Genomic DNA, 17,851 nt, shown 5'->3' with positions numbered 1-17,851 from the left:
TGTTGAGATCTTCTGTATCTTTGTTGAGTTTTTTTCTAGCTGTTTTGTACTTAATTGAAAGTGGTTTGCTATTTATTTCTCCTTTCAAGTCAATTAATGATTACTTTATGTATTTTGTAGCTCTTTCAATTGGGTGCGTAGATGTTTATTATGGTTTTGTCCTTTTGGTTGATTGACTCTTTTATCATCCTATAATGCTCTTCCCTGTCCTTTATGCTGATTTCCTCCTTGAAGTCTGTTTTATCGGAAATTAATATTACTACTCCTTCTTACTTTTGGTTGCCATTATCCTGATATATTTTTTTCCATTCCTTGATTTTTAATTTATTATTATTATCTTTCTGTCTGAGGTAACTCTCTTGTAGAAAGCATAATGATGGGTCTCATTTTCTTACCCATCTTGCCTTTTTCTTTCTCTTGACTGGTGCATTTAATCCATTCACAGTCAGCATTATTAATGATAGGTATAAATTTTCTGATGTCATTGTTTTGTTTTTTATTGTGGTGTGGGTGGTTTCTTCATTTTGAATATTTTTCTGTGCTGAGTTCATTTTGTTATCAAGTTTATTTTTCCTTTTCTTGATTGTTGCTGATTTTGTGTTTACTAACACTTTGTTTCATTAGAATGCTTATTAATTTTCTTTGTTGTTACCCTGTAGTAAATTTTTATGTTCCTACATTTGGAATAGTCTGTTCTATATTGATATCTTCCTGATTACCTCTCCATTTGGAAGCTCTGTAGTTGTACCATTTATTCCTTCTTTTTTGCTATATAGTTCTTGTCATTTACAGATGGACATCTCTGTTTCTCTATTTTCCATTTAGTAAGGCTATTTCAGTTTGGGAAATTCTTTTTCTGGATTGGTTTCTGGGTGGTAATGTCATGTCTCTTAATCTTAGGTTGTTGTCTTCCACTATTGGTTTCCTGTCCAAAGGACTTCCCTTTGCATTTTACCCTTAATTACTGTTTGTCTGGGAATGTCCTGATTTCACCATCATGTTCAATGGGAAGTTTTACTGGATATGTAATTCCTGGTTGGCAATTTTTTCCTTCAAAGGTTTTGTACATGTCATCCCATTGCCTTCTTGTCTACATGGTTTCTGCAGAAAAATTAGAGCTTCATTTTATTGGTTGCCCTTTGTAGGTCACATTTTTTTCCTGAGCTGCTCTCAAAATTATTTCTTTGTCTTTAGTTTTGGAATGTTTGATTATATCTTAGGGACTTTCTGTTGGTGTCTATCCTGCATGGGGTTCCTTAAGCTTCTTGGATGGGTATATTTTCATCTTTTTTAATATTGAGGAAGTTCCTGGTAACAGGTCTCTGACAATTTTTTTCTGTGGTTTTATTTGCCTCTCCTTGTTCTGGACTACCAGTCACATGTAGGTTATTTCTCTTGATGTCATCCTATATAACTCTTATACTTTTTTCAGTGTATTTTCTGATTGTTCTTCATGTAAACTGGTGTCAAGGGATTTATCTTCAAGCTGGCTAATGCATTATTCATCCGATTTGATTCTACTCTTTTGTCTTCTCAATGTGTTATCTATTTCTGTAATTTTAGTGTTAAGAACAAGGCTCCAGGAATTGGCAGAATACCCACTGAGATGTTTCAACAAACGAGTGCCCCACTGGAAGAACTCACTCAGCTATGCCAAGAGATTTGGTGGACAGCTACCTGACTAACTGACTAGAAGAGATCCATATTTGTACCCATTCCAAAGAAAGGTGATCCCATTGAAAGTGGAAACTTTCTAACAATATCAGGAGCTCTGGGGGGATAGTGCCTAAGGCATTTGACTGCTAACCAGAAGGCTGGTGGTTCAAACCCACTAGCCACTCCTCAGAAGGAAAGTTGGGCAATCTATTTCTGTAGTGATACCACCTCGGAAACCCAAGGAGAGGTCACTCTGAGTTGGATCTGACTCGACGGCAGTGCTTTGTGTTTGCATTGATCGTTAATATCACATGCAAGTAAAATCTTACTGAAGATAATTCAAAAACAGTTGCAGCAATATATTGACAGAGCTTCCAGAAATGCAAGCTGGATTCAGAAGAGGATGTGGAACGAAGGATATCATTGCTGATGTCAGATGGATCTTAGTTGAAAGCAAAGAATACCAGAAAGATGTTTACTTATGTTTTATTGACTGTGCAAAAACATTAGATCATGTGGATCACAACAAATTATGGATAACATTGAGAAGAATGGGAATTCCAGAACACTTGATTGTACACATGAGGAACCGTACATAGATCAGGAGACTGTTGTTCAAAGAGAACAAGGGGATACTGCATGGTTTAAAATCAAGAAGGGAGTGCATCAGGGTTGTATCCTTTCACCATACTTATTCAATCTGTATGCTGAGCAAATAATCCGAGAAGCTGGATTATTTGAAGAAGAATGTGGTATCAGGATTGGAGGAAGACTAATTAACAACCTGCAATACGCAGATGACACAACTTGGCTTACTGAAAGTGAGGATGACTTGAAGTACTTACTGATGAAGGTTAAAGACTACAGTCTGCAGTATGGATTAGAATTCAATATAAAGAAAAAAAAAAAAATCCTCACAACTGGTCCAATACAAGCTTCATGATGAATGGAGAAAAAACTGAATTTGTCAAGGACTTCCTAGTACTTGATTCTGCTGTCAACACTCATGGAAGCAGTGGTCAAGACATCAGATGACATATTGCATTGGGCCAATCTACTGCAAAAGACCTCTTTCAGGTGATGAAGAGCAAAAATGTCTCCTTGAAGACTAAGGTGTGCCTAACCCAAGCCATGGTATTTTCAAATACTTCTTACACATGTGAGAGTTGGACAATGAATAAGGAAGACCAAAGAAGAGTTGACTTTTGAGTTGTGGTGTCGGAGAAGAGTGCTCAGAGTACCATGGACTGCTACAAGGACTAACAAATCTGTCTTGGAAAAAGTGCAGCTGGAATGCTCCTTGGTAGCGAGAATGGCCAGAGTTCATCTCACCTACTTTGGTCATGTGGTCAGAAGGAACCATTCCCTGGAGAAGGATATTGTGTTTGGTAAAGTGGAGGGGTAACGAAAAAGGGGAAGGCCCTCAATGAGATGAGTATGTCGTAGATGGGCTCAGGATCGTGAGGCTGGCACAGGACCGGGCAGTGTTTCATTCTGCTGTGCATAAGGTTGCTGTGAGAGACAACTTGACGGCACCTAACAGCAAGTGTTAATCTTCCATTTCTAATTCTGTTTTTTGTATAATTTCTGATTGTCTATTCATTTTGTCGTTATGCTCTTGTATTGTTTTCTTGAATTGTTCAAGGGTATTGTCTGCCTTTTCCTCTTTTTTTTTACGGTTTCCTTGAGCTCCTGGAAGTCCTATATATATCTCTCTTTTGAATTCTTTATAAAATAGTTCCATTACCTGCCTTTCCTCAGAAAGATTTCCTAGTTCTTTATTTTAGTCACTTGCTTCCTGTATCTTAACCTGCTCTTTTGTTTGTTTAAATCAAAGTTGTCTGTTGTCTCTGGGACATTTTGAAATTGTTTTTGTTTGTTGGTTATGTATTGGTTTGTTTCAGCCTGGTGTTTTGTTTTGCTTTGTTTTGATATATCCAGATGTGTGGAGCAGGTTTGCTTCTTTGGTTGTTAACTTGGCAACACTGGGGCACTCTCCAACTATCTCTGGTTGGTGGAATAACCAGTGGGAATGTGGAGTGGGTATCTGTTTGTCATGAAGAGCAGCTATGGATGGATTAGCCAGTGTTGCCCACTATCTTGTCATTGATCCAGTGGTGCAGGAGATGGTGGTGGTGCTTGTCCATTGGGTGAAATGGTTGGTATAGTAGATATACATGACTAGTGGAGAGTTACTGCCAGTTGGATAGGGCAGGAAAGAAAAAAAAAACAAAAAAAAAACCCCAAGATGAAAAAGATGAGACAAAAAAGAATAAAAACAATAAAAATAAAAGATAAAAAAAAAATAGAAAGAAAAGGAGAGGGTGGATGAGAAGAAAGATTGGTAAAAAAGAAAGGGAGAAATAACATAAAAGGGAAGGAAAATTGGGATAAAGAAAAGGAGGAAAATAAGGACACTGAGGAGGAGGAATTTTTGTGGTTATCAGCAGCAGCCAGCCCTGGGAGCAGGTTATTGTGGAACAGACTGTTGATCCACCAGGGTCTGTGTCCACGGAGGTGAAAGGAACCTTGTGTGAATGGGTACTGTGGTGGTTATGTTTGTGTGTCAACTTGGCTGGGCCTGGTTGAGTGGCTGGGCAGCTGGTGGTAGTTATTCCCCATGATGAAACTGGGAATCAACTCCATGGTGGAATCTACCACAAGCACCTGAACAGCTGCTTTGGGTATGTGGTCAGCTTCCCGTATATAAGAAGCAGCTTTGGGAATGGTCTCTAGTTTATGGCACGCTTGGACCCTGCATGTAGCTGTGTTCAGCAGCTTGCCATGGTCTGTCGACCTTGGGATTTACAATGGACTTGAGTTAATGGCCGGCCATGTGGTTTGGTAATATTGGGGCTGTGCCATTTTATTTGTCGACCTTGGGCTTGTTCACCTCAGCAGCCAGTAGCTGCCTGAGTGAAGAGATGCCTCTAGCTCCAGTGGGCCGGGAGTGAGAGGCAGAGCTGAAGCCCAAGGTCGAGGGACTTTCACCCAGCCTCTAGAGCCTGGCACTTTGAACTTGGACTTAAAGCCTCCAAATTGTAAGAATAGACTCCTGTTTGTTAAGGCCATCTCAGTTGTGGTATATTCTTGTCAGAGCAGAACTAGTTAACCAAAACAGGTACCTTCAAGAGAGTAGGCTGCAGCTGTGTGCCTGTTGTTTTCATTGTGAGAAAAGTCAGTGACACAGCATCAGAAAGGAGAGCCGCAGCCCCTGGGTTGGTCTGTCTGGTGTGAGTTGCTGAGGGTGGGTAGGATGCAGAGGAGGTGGCTGGTGGATCCAAGTGGGACTTCCCTAGCCACCAGCTTGGGTGGGCACAGGCAGAGGTTTCACCCCTATTCATTTGGGAAGCTGTGCTTGTTAGAGCAGAGAATGCAGCTCTCCAGTCACAATTCACTGGCTTGGGTCTGGTATCCTTCTGGGCACATGCAGCCATTGATCCAGCTCGTGCCTAGACTCAAGTAAAAGGCCACCCTGAGACTAGCTTCTCAGACTGCTCTGACACAGCCTTTTCTCCTTGCATAGGTCCTTAGCCCAAATGACTAGTATCTACTGTGGTGAGTTACTTCATTCACTTTCTCTGGCTCTCTCCTAGCTCCCACATGTCTTCTGCTTACCTTGAATTCCTTCTGATCTGTCTGCACTGTGTGTTTATCACCTGTGGATTCTGTGAAGTTGTTTTCTCCTCATCTGTGTCTGATCCTCCATGCTTAAAATGATGACATTTTGCCTGGTTCTGGCTTGTTTTCTTTCCCAGGTCATTGACCTTGCTCCATCTCCTTTCCAATCCACTCCCAATCTAATTCTTCATCCTCTCATTTGATGCTCAGAATTTCAGGACTGTTATGTGTATCTGTTTCACTCAGTTTTTTCAGGTCTCTGTTGTAATGGGATTGGGCAAAATGTGTTAGCAGGGCATTATTTTGTCTCTGTCTTTCACTCATCCCTTTTTTTCCTTATATTTTATCTGAGTTGTTGTTGTTATGTGCCGTCGAGTCAGACCTGACTCATAGCGACCCTTCCTTGGGTTTCCGAGGCAGTATCACTACGGAAGTAGATTGCCCCATCTTCCTTCTGAGGAGTGGCTGGTGGGTTTGAACTGCCAGCCTTCTGGTTAGCAGTCAAGTGCCTTGGGCACTACGCTACCAGAGCTCCCATATTTTATCTGTAGAGTGTCTTATAGTCTGAATTTTGATGATTGCATATTTATGATGTGGTTCAACTTGCTTCGGTCCTCTGAATTTCCTTCAGATTTGGTATATAAATCCAGAGTTTGATCTTTTTGGCAAGGTGATATGTAATACAAGGGAGCCCTAGTATAGCGGTGATTAAGTGCTAGGCTGCTAACCAAAAGGATGATGGTTCTAACCCACTAGCTACTTTGTGAAAGAAAGATGTGGTAGTCTGCATCCATAAAGATTATAACTTTGCAAACTTTTTCCAAGTTTTACTCTGTCCAGTAGGGTCACTGTTAGTTGAAATTGATTCAAGGGCAATGGGTTTGGTTTTGGGATTGATATAGGTAGTATATCAGAAGACACATAATTTCAAATTGATTTTCTTTTTTGGAGTGTTAGCAACTGTTGATGGTTAATACCTAGATACATCAATTCAGTAAGGGCTGCAAAATAGTGATATTCTAATTTCATGAGTTCTTGCTCAGCTGTTAGTTGAACTCTTTCTATAAAGAGGCACTCTGTCTTATCTATATTTTCCTTAACTGGTAGTTTAGTTCATGAAGAAAAACAGAATAAATGCTTGATTCTTTCCTCTTACTTATTGTCTTTCCCAATAATGAATATACTCTCTGTCATTCAAGATGACTAATTTTTTGAAGTATTGTTATGAGCAGGAGCTCTGGTGGTGTAGTACCTAAGGCATTTGACTGCTAACCAGAAGGCTGGCGGTTCAAACCCACCAGCTGCTCCTTGGAAGGAAGGTTGGGCAATCTACTTCCATAGTGATAGTGCCTCGGAAACCCAAGGAGGGGTCACTATGAGTCAGATCTGACTTGATGGCAGTGTGTTGCATTGTGTTATTGTTATGAACCAGTGTATTTGAATATATTTTATATTTTTTAACTCATTGCAAATATCTATTTTTTGAAGTTAAATTTGTCTCTTCCTTGGCTCAATGGGAGCCTATTTTATTTTATACACCCATGTAAGGAAGCCAGAGTTATGGTGTACATTCCTGTTTTACAAAGCAGAATAGGAGATAGAAAATGATTGTCTAAGTTGCCCTCAGCCATTTTCCCTTGGGTTTTTCTGTTGGTATTAATCACTATCCAGTTGATCTCTGACTTACGGTGACGTCATGTGTTGCATAGTAGAACTGCTCCATAATGTTTTCTTGGCAGTAATCTTAATGAAAGCAGATCAGCAGGGCTATCTATCCTCCATGGTACCACTGACTGGGCTTAGGGTGGGCTTGAACCTTTGGTTAGCAATCAATGGCAAACCTGTCACGCCACATAGGAACTCTGGGGTTTTCTTAGTCACTATTATATGTCTCTTTTTTTTTTTTTTTTATGCTACTGGACTTTTTTTCACACTTTTTAATTGATATCTGTAAGCATTGCATTTATTATTTCCTGTGGTGTATGCCTTTTTCTAGGCCAAGGGTGGAGGTTATGAAAGTGAAGATGCGTATCAAAATGCAGAACTAGTTTTTTTGGATATCCACAATATTCATGTTATGAGAGAATCATTAAGAAAGCTTAAGGAGATTGTATACCCCAACATTGAAGAAACTCATTGGTTGTCTAACTTGGAATCTACTCACTGGCTGGAACACATTAAGGTGGGTATATGTTACTATTTTCTTATACTATTATAGAATATCAAACAACTTTCTCTGCTCCTTTGTCTATATTGGTTATTTGTTTACTATTAAAATCAACATGAAGGTACCTTCCTAAGCAATGAAAAATTGATAGCTGCTTTAATAATTAGAACTACTTTAAATTTTGATATCTGAGTTGGTGCATTTGATTCTATTGTATTTCTTTCTTTCCTGTTCTTTCCCATCTTATTTTAATTCTGCCAAATCCCAATTCATACTTTAGTTCTTCTATGAAGTCTTCCCAGATCACAACTATTTCCATTTTCTCTGAACTCTGAACACTAGCCCACACACCATTTATTTAAGTACGATCCTATACTTCATTTAATTGCTTTTATGTGTCAATCAAAGTATATTGCCAACTCATGAAAACCAGAAATGGTTAAATTGTATTTTTTAATGCTCTTTTCAGGAGGTGGGGCAGCACTATCTGTGTAAGTAACAGACATACAGTAAATACTGGCTGTATGATTTGTAAAGTTAAGACCATTCTTGTCAGGAAAATAAGGTAGAGTAGTTGAATGAATAATGCCATTTGTGTGTAAAATGATTTGGAGTCCATGGTGTAAATATTAATTTGCCTGGCCTGCTGATACTATGTTTCAAGTGCCAAACTATTATTTCAGTTAATATAGTTACTTGTACTTTCAGATGTGGTCTGAATTTCATTAACATACCAAAATATAGACTTATATAACCACATTGTATTAAATAGTCTGAAATAATGAGAAATGCAGTTTTTTGTGTTAAGAAGGAGCAGGCTTGCACTCATTAAAATCTCTAAAATCTTGACAAAATTGAACAGAAGGCCAAACTAAACCAATGAGAATTATAATTATAGACTATTTTATTATTATTTATCATCTACCACTGAATGTAATAAATTTTATACATTCATCAATTAGCATGTTCTTGTAGCCCATCTTTAAAGTGTTTGGTGTGCAAATATAAAACTGTTAAGACTTGATTTCAAACTAACATAAGTTTCTGTGTACTGTCTCAAAATTCTAGGTCATTTCACAACCAGATTTGTTTTCTCCAAAGGGCTGGCCATGAGAAAAATAAGTTTCCCTAGGGCTCTGGTGGCGTAGTACCTAAGGCATTTGACTGCTAAACAGAGGCTGGCGGTTCAAACCTGCTAGCCACTCCTTGGAAGGAAGTTTGGGCAATCCACTTCTGTAGAAGATATTCTGTAGAGATACTGCCTCAGAAGGCACGCAGTGTCGCAGTGAGTCAAATCAACTTGATGGTAGTGACTTTGGTTGTTTTGGTTTGAGAGGTGTAAAAGATAGAATTGTGCCTGGAATGTACACTTCTCTCTCAGTCTTTATGCCCTTAAGGCTTATCCACTCACTTTCTTCAGATCTCTGCCTGAATATCACCTCAGAGAATCCTTTCCCAACCATAATACACAAAACAACAGTTTTGCCAGCACTGTCTGTACACCACGTGATGCTCTTTCATTTATTGCCATTTGGCATCCTATATATTTCCTTATTTGCATATGTTTTATGCCCTAAGTAGAATGCAGACTTCATTAATTAGGCACTGTGTCTGTTGAATGTTGTATGTTCAGCACCTAAAGCAGCCCATCACATAGTAAAAAAAAAACAAAAAAACCCACTGCCATTGAGTTGATGCTGACTAAAAGTGATGTCCATTGGGTTTCCAAGGGTGTAAATCTTTACAGAAGTAGATTGCCTCATCTTCCTCCAGTGGAGCAGCTGATGGGTTAGAACTGCCAACTTTCTGGTTAGCAGCCAAATGCCTTACTCACTATGCCATCAGAGCTCCTTGTCACATAGTAAAACCATAAATGGTTATTTAATGAATTAATGATTTAAAGTGATAACTTTGAAACTCTCTGATCAGTCCTAACTTTCCAACTCTTCTGAACTTTATTTGGTTCAATGATTCTTAAATCTGGATATGCATTTAAATCATTGGTGGAAGTTACTTAACATAGTGAATTAGCACCACTGGAGAATAGGACCCAGGCATCTTCTTCTTTTTTTTTTTTTTTTTAATTCTCTTGGATGACTGATGCTTAGTCAAGATTGAGATTGCTGTAGAATAACCCATTTCTAGAATATATGTACAGTTATGATCAAAAAGGTGGTTGTCATGGTATTCTCCAAGACTAGTAAGCCTGTTTTCCTTAATTCTGATCTATGTTAGTGAACCATACTGTTCTTAAGTATGATCTGACCATTGCAGAGAAGACTGGGGCTGTGATGTTTTTAAGATCGATTTCAGGAAAAGTTATTTTGCAAAGAATATATGTATGCTTAAAAAATGAACTAAAGTTGTTTTAGATCTAGATAAATTAATATGATATGTTTATCAGATATGAATATTTATGACACCATATCACAGAAAGTAACTTGTTTTAAAGATTTACACTATGCTTGCTGTGTGCTGTGTGACTTGTATAAAAACTTTGGTCGAAACAATAAATGCTATATAATATTTTAGAAGAGATCCTGTTGTATTGTTTTCAGATACTTATTCTAATTTGATGAAATAAGCGTTGTTTTCAGTAATAAATAATGATTTATTTGGCATCTTAATTATTTTAAATAGATGATACTAGAATATCAGATAATTCTTAGATCTCTTTAGAACATAACCCTTCTTTTCTTTTATTCATACTGTTTATCTGTTTAGCACTTGAAGGTACCTTTCATTTAGATATTTCATTGTTCAAATTAGTAAGTGTCTGCATTTATGAAATGTTTTTAGTTTTAAAAGCAAGATTTATGTATTTTGTATCATTTACAAAAATTCTTTATAGGAAAGGGCAGATAGTTTTTCTCTCCATGTTAGTGAGACAGTTATCTGTAACAAATCTCTATTAGTAAATTTTGAAGAACACATTCAGTTCTTCAAAAATTTAATTTAAAAAATCTGTTCTCAAGCTTATTCTTGCAGGGGCTCTTAGGATTGCTGACAAAGTTGAGTCAGGGAAGACGTCTGTGGTAGTACATTGCAGTGATGGTTGGGACCGCACAGCTCAGCTAACTTCTCTGGCCATGCTCATGTTGGATGGATATTATAGAACCATTCGAGGATTTGAAGTCCTTGTGGAGAAAGAGTGGCTAAGCTTTGGACATCGCTTTCAACTAGTGAGTGAAGAACCTTGGTGTATCATGTGCATCTCAATAAGGCATGCAAAAATTGTGCCCTTTCATTAGATGTTCACCTAAAAACTGATCACTTATTCTAGGATGATCTCTTGAGAAGTTTTTGCTTTGGAAAGTTATTGTTGTTGTTGTTGTTATGTGCTGTGACTCATAGCTACCCCTCCTTGGATTTCCGAGGCAGTATCACTACAGGAGTAGATTGCCCCATCTTCCTTCTGAGGAAGTTACTCTGCAGTCTCGAGTCAGGACTGGCATTTTGTCCAGTGTCTGGCACTGTCTTTTCTGTGATCTCTACCAGAAAACATCAGATATTGTTAAATGATTTCCATGAGTGTTTCCACCTACAAATGATAGTCAGTTTAGTAGGAAAGTCCAGGAATTACAAGGCACTTTTGGCTTTTCCTGTAAAGTTGTAAAAAGTTGAGAATGGCTTATGTAGCCATACAGAATAGCATGGTTCATGTAGGATCAGGGTCTAAAATAGACTGGACTGAAAGAAATCATAGAGTAAAAATAAAAGCTTAACTCAGAGCTGGGAATAAAATGCATAGCTTTTTCTATTAAACTTTTTAAGGTACTAACACTTTGGAAATGTTTACAGATAGTTTTATGAAAATGGCAAATTTTTGAGCCCTCTTTGAGGCTCAGAATTTATTGTGGTACTAGTGTTGTTGTCAAATCTCAGAATTGGAAGAACTTCAGAGTCCAGGTGTTCTTTGTTACTTGAATGTCTTCTTTGGTGTCCCTGCCAATCATCTTTTAGTCTTATTAGCACCTCCAGAAATAAATAGTGAGTCCTTTCCTAAGGCTAGCCAGTCACACTTCCAGGAAAGTCTACTTGCTGGACTTTCTACCTTCTTCTTGATAGTGAGCTGAAATTTGATTACTGTTGTCGTAGATTCCCCTGTGAAGACATGAGAAGAACAAATATGATTCCTTCTCCAAATTAAGGTAGCCCTTCAAATATTTGAAAGCTGCTTTCAATCCTATCACCCACAATCTTCAGTTCTTAAGGATAAAAGTCATTTTTCTTCAGTCATTTCTGTCTACCTAACAACCTCCTCACAATCCCTACATTGTTCCCTGGACTTTATTCATGGCTTTGTATAAGTGCGGTACCCAGAACTAATCACAGTTCCTTAAATACAAGAATGGAGCTATTATATGTAGTATTTGAATGATACCATATTTTTGCATTTGTTTTTTCCTTACATCGTAGTTTGGATTCATGGAGCTGTTAGTTAAATAAATGTTCAAGTGGTTTCCAGCTATGCTTCTGCTAAGCTCAATAGTAAGTAAAACACTAAATTTGGAATCAGAGAACTTGAATAGTACTCTTGTTGGCATTGGTCTTCTCATGTGTTGTCCATATATGTTAGTTGTAATCCTGAGCAAATACCTCGCTAAGAATGAGCATGGTGAGGATAGATTTATGGGAGGGGTACGTTTAGCCAATTCTACAGTGGGGAGGCAGATTGTCAGAGGCCTCAAAGCCACTGAGGGCTTGGTTTCTGGGTAGGATTTTATCAGATTGGCTGAAAAACTTTCTGAAAGATCTTTTCCCACATGCCATCTCTAACGTTAGGCTTCAGTATTTAAAAGTTACCAATGTATACCAGCAAGCAATATTTATTAACAACTGAAAGGTATGGTACGGACATTTAAAGCTAGTTTCTTCTTTTGAATTGGAACTATTAAATAAAATTATGCATCTAACAAGCTCTGGTGGCATAGTGCCTAAGGCATTTGAATGCTAACCAGAAGCCTGGCAGTTCGAACCCACCAACCACTCCTCAGGAGGAAGAATGGGCAACCTACTTCCCTAGAGGTACCGCCTTGGAAACCCAAGGAATGGTCGCTATGAGTCAGATTAGACTCAACAGCAGTGAATCTGGTTTGGTTTTGGTTTGGGGTATCTATTCAGAGGGCACATTATTTTTCAGTTTACTATAAAGTATACTTATCATAAAAAGACTATTTAAGAAAAAAATTCTTTCTGCAAAGAAAAAAGCCAAAGCTTTGCAAGTTCATAGAAACGTGGCTAAAATCATAAGCATTTCAGACTGTGTGAGGTTGCTGTGGATTCTAAATTGCTAACATAGGTTACCAAATTTATTTTTTTTCTAGTTGTTACCTGAAAGCATAATTTTAACAATTAGAGGGCATTCAGTCAGGGAGTATGTTCACATGATTCATGTAGGGCAATGATTCTTAAAATTTTTGGTTTCAGAACCTCATTGTTGATGACCCCAAAGAACTTTGTTTATTTGGGTTATATCTACTAATATTTTTCATATTAGAAATTAAATGAAAGAACTTTAAAAATATTAACTTGAATTAGTAAATATTTATTATAAAAGAGTAATATATAAATTTAAATATAAAATATGTTTTTATGAAAACTGTTTTCCAAAACAAAAAAAAAGTGTATTGAGAAGAGAGGCATTTTTCACATATTTGAATATTCCTTTAATGAAGACAGCTAAATTTTCATATCTACTTCTCCATTCAGCCTGTTGTGATATGTGTTATTGGTTGAAATACAGTGAAAACTGTGAAAGCCAGAACTCAACAGGACTGCCCTGTTTTTCTGGGTCTGCCAAGTTTTCTGCTTTTGACAGGGTGCACTGTTACCACTTTTCTGTCTCTGCTTTTAGTGGAAAATATTTGAGTTTTCCTTCTCTGACCGGTTTTTGCCTTACACAAGTTCTGTATTTTGCAGGTTTTACTCTATTAAAAGAGAGGGGTGCTTCCTAAGGTCCTTGTACAAATAAATGTTATTTATTAGAGGGAAATTAAATCTTCAGGACAAATATCTGGGCTGTGAGGTCTGACTGCTCCAATCCTCTATTAACAGCCTTTTAGGAGCTGGGTTTCCTACATTAAGCAAAGTGGTAATTCCTATTATAGGCATCTAATGTCAGAAAAAAATCTAGCAATTTGTACATCAAAATGTTAGTAGCTATTTCTGCTTGGTAGGATTATGTGTGTTTTTTACTTACTTGCAATGCTTTTTAAGAAGAATCTCTTTTTTTTATATTGAACAAATATTACTGAAAAATAGAATTATATTTATTAAAAATGAAAAACAAAAAACTCCCCAAAGCTCATAGAATATTTCACTGTCTTTGCTTTAGAGAGTGGGCCATGGAGATAAGAACCATGCAGATGCAGACAGATCGCCTGTTTTTCTTCAGTTTATTGACTGTGTCTGGCAAATGACAAGACAGGTAACTTAATCTGGGATATCCATTCTTACATATCTCTGTCAAACATTCCAGTCAGAGTTGTGAGACTCGATCACCACCTTTCCTGTAAAATGAAAATTCTTGTAAAGTTGCCATGTGATAGGACTATTATTTATTGTCATACTATAAACTAAGTTGTTTTTGTGTGCTATCCAGTTGATTCTGATTCACAGTGACCCAATAGGACAGGGTAGAACTGCCCCTTAGGGTTTACAGAGCTGTAATCTTTAAGGAAGCAAATTGCCAGCTCTTGTTCCACTCCCATAGAGTGGTCATGGAGATAAAAACCATGCAGACACAGACAGATCACCTGTTTTTCTTCAGTTTACTGACTGTGTCTGGCAAATGACAAGATACGTAACTTATGTCGGATATCCACTCATCTGTCAGTTTGTCATACTTTAGTGACTTGGATGTTGCTGTGAGGCTGGAGGCTATGCCACTGGAATTTCAAATACCAGCAGGGTCACCCATGGTGGACAGGTTTCAGCAGAGCTTCCAGACTGACAGACTTGGAAGAAGGAAGGGGCCATCTGCTTCTTCAAGAACTGGCTAGTAAAAAATCTTATGAATATCAGTGAAATACTATCTGATACATTACTGGAAAACTTTATGAATAGCCCTGAAACATTCTCTGATATAGTGCTGGAAGATGAGCCCCTAGGTCAGGAGGCACTCAAAATACAACTGGGGAAGAGCTGCCTCTTCAAAGTAGAGTTGACCTTAATGACAGGGATGGAGTAAAGCTTTCGGGATCTCCATTTGCTGATGTAGCAAGACTCAAAATGGGAAGAAACAGCTGCAAACATCCATTAATAACCAGAACATGGAATGTGCGAAGTATGAATCTAGGAAAATTTGAAGCTGTCAAAAATGAAATAGAACACATAAAGATCAATATCCTAGGCATTAGTGAGCTGAAATGGATTGGTTTTGGCCATTTTGAAGCAGACAACCATGTGATCTACTATGCTGGGAATGACAAATTGAAGAGGAATAGTGTGGCATTCATCATCACAAAGAATGTTTCAAGATCTATCCTGAAGTACAATGCTGTCAGTGATAGGGTAATATCCATACGCCTACAAGGAAGGCCAGTTAATACTACTGTTATTAAAATTAACGCACCAACCACCGAAGCCAAAGATGATGAAATTGAAGATTTTTACCAAATTCTGCAGTCTGAAATTGGCCAGACATGTGATCAAGATGTGTTATTGTTGGTGATTGGATTGCAAAAGTTAGAAACAAGGAAGAATCACCAATAGCTGGAAAATATGACCTTGGTGATAGAAATGATGCAAGATAGAATTTTGCAAGACCAATGACTTACTCATTGCAAATACCTTTTTTCAAGAACATAAACACGGCTACACACATGGACTTTGCCAGATAGAATACATAGGAATCAGATCGACTACATCTATGGAAAGAGGCGATGGAGCAGCTCAGTATCTTCAGCCAAAACAAGGCCAGGAGCTGACTGTGGAACAGACCATTAGCTGCTCATATGCAAGTTCAAGTTGAAACTGAAGACAATTAAAACAAAAACAAGTCCATGGGAGCCAAAGTACAACCTTGATTATATCCTGTCTGAGTTTAGAGACCATCTAAAGAATAGATTTGATGCAATGAACACTAGTGGCTGAAAACCAGAGGAACTGTGGGATGACATCAGGAACATCATACGTGAGGAAAGTAAAAGGTCAATACAAAGACTGGAAAGGAAGAAAAAAATAAAATGGTTGTCAGAAGAGACTCTGAAACTTGCTCTTGAACTGAGAGTAGCTAAAGTAAATAGAAGAAATGACAAGATAAAAGAGCTGAACAAAGATTTCAAAGAGCAGCTCGAGCAGACAAAGCCAATTACTATAATGAAACGTGCAAAGGCCTGGAGTTACAAAACCAAAAGGGAAGAACACGCTCGGCATTTCTCAAGCTGAAAAACTGAAGAAAAAATTCAAGCCTTGAGTTGCAATATTGAAATATTCTATGGGCAGAATATTGAATGATGCAGGAAACATCAAAAGAAGATGGAAGGAATACACAGAGTCACTGTACCATAAAGAATTGTTCGATATTCATCCATTTCAGGAGGTGGCATATGATCAAGAACTGATGGTGTTTAAGGAAGAAGTCGAAGCTGCACTGACAGAATTGGCAACAAACAAGGCTCAAGGAATTGATGGAATACACACTGAGATGTTTCAACAAACGGATGCCATGCTGGAGTCACTTGTCTATGCCAAGAAACTTGGAAGACAGCTATCTGGCCAACTGACTAGAAGAGGTCCATATTTGTATCTATTCCAAACAAAGGTGAGCTTACAGAATGTAGAAATTATCTAACAATATTATTAATATCACACAATTAAAATCTTGCTGAAGATAATTCATAAACGGTTGCAGCAAATGTGTTGACAGGAACCTTCCAGAAATGCAAGCTGGATTCAGAGGTTAGAATATGAAACAAGGGATATCATTGCTGCTGTCAGAGGAATTTTGGCTGGAAGCAAAGAATACCAGAATGATGTTTACTTGTGTTTCATTGTCTATGCAAAAACATTCGACTGTGTGAATTATGACAAATTAATGGATAACATTGAGAAGAATGGGAATTCCAGAACACATGATTGTATCATTAAAACAGAACACTGAGGTACTGCATTGTTTAAAATCAAGAAGGGTGTGCGTCAGGGTTGTATCCTTTGACCATACTTATTCAGTCTGTATGGTGAGCAAATAATCTGAGAAGCTATACTATATGAAAAAGATAATCTGAGAAGCTGTACTATATGAAGAAGAATGCGGCATCAGGACTGAAGGAAGACTCATTAACAACCTGTGATATGCAGAACAATTTCTCTGAGAAAAATCAGCACAAGGCCAATCCCCATGAGGCAGAGGTTAAAGATGTCCCAAATGTCCAGACTACCGTGCCACACCATCATTTCAGACATTAACTCCTCTTCCTCCTGTCAGTAATCTCCCCTGTCTTAGGGTTCTCTATTTCACTGTAACACCTCACAGAACTCACAGACATCCAAGGGATTGTTTCACATAGTGGTGGTGGAGGCTGGCAGGCTGGCAAGTCCTAGGTGTGTAAGTAGGTTTGGAGGATCCTCCCAATTCTCGGGATTTGACAAACCTCAATCAGCAGATCAGATGACAGCTGCTGTCCCAAATCCAGGGTGAGATGACGATGAGCCAAAGTGCAGAGCCAGAGCAAGAGGAGGGTGAACCTTCCTAGAAGATTCGTATGTATACCCTCAAGGAAGCAAAGGGTGGTGATTTGAGTTATACCCTCCAGCAAGGCAGGACTCAAGATACATTCCACCTATGCTGCTCCAACAGAAATAGCCCAAGTAGATGGCTTTTATAATCAGGAGTTTAAAAGCAGCTAAATTCCACCAGAGAGCCAATTGCTCATCATTATAGGGAATAACTACTACCAGCTTCCCAGTCAACTTGACACATGACCTTAATTACCACACCATCTTAAACAGGCATGGATAATAGGATTTACAATACATCACAAAATGGAGGACAATGGCTAGAAGGGCCACATCAAGCAATTCCCCACAGCAGACAACACAGCCTTGCTTGCTGAAAGTTAACATGACTTAAAGCTCTTACTGATGAAGATTAAAGACTACAGTGTGGATTACACCTCAACATAAGAAAATGAAAATCCTCACAACTGGACCAGTAGCAGCATCACAGTAAGTGGAGAAAAGATTGAAGTTATCAAAGATTTCATATTACTCGGCTCCACAGTCAACACCAATGAAAGCAGCAGTCAGGAAATCAGATGACGTACTGCTTTGGGCAAATCTGATGCAAAAGATCTCTTTAAAGTGCTAAAGAGCAAAGATGTCACTTTGAAGATGTTACTTTGAAGACTAAGGAGCTCTGGTAGCACAGTGCCTAAGGCACTTGACTGCTAATCAGAAGGCTGG

General features: G+C 38.2%; 1 protein-coding gene across 1 annotated transcript in view; it reads left to right on the top strand.

Moving 5' to 3' along the window:
* The window catches only part of MTMR2 (myotubularin related protein 2), a 114,549-nt gene that overhangs the window by 89,565 nt on the left and 7,133 nt on the right, over positions 1-17,851 (top strand). Inside the window, exons 10-12 of the mRNA XM_007938072.2 lie at positions 7,274-7,459; positions 10,420-10,626; positions 13,782-13,874. Of these exons, the coding sequence (XP_007936263.1) occupies positions 7,274-7,459; positions 10,420-10,626; positions 13,782-13,874 (486 nt within the window). The remainder of the gene's footprint in view (positions 1-7,273; positions 7,460-10,419; positions 10,627-13,781; positions 13,875-17,851) is intronic.

Source organism: Orycteropus afer, unplaced genomic scaffold, assembly GCF_000298275.1.
Source record: "Orycteropus afer afer isolate SDZICR_OR568_19922 unplaced genomic scaffold, OryAfe1.0 scaffold00047, whole genome shotgun sequence".
Lineage (NCBI taxonomy): Eukaryota > Metazoa > Chordata > Mammalia > Tubulidentata > Orycteropodidae > Orycteropus > Orycteropus afer.
Note: the sequence above shows the minus strand (reverse complement) of the source record. Positions and strands in the feature narration are given on the sequence as shown.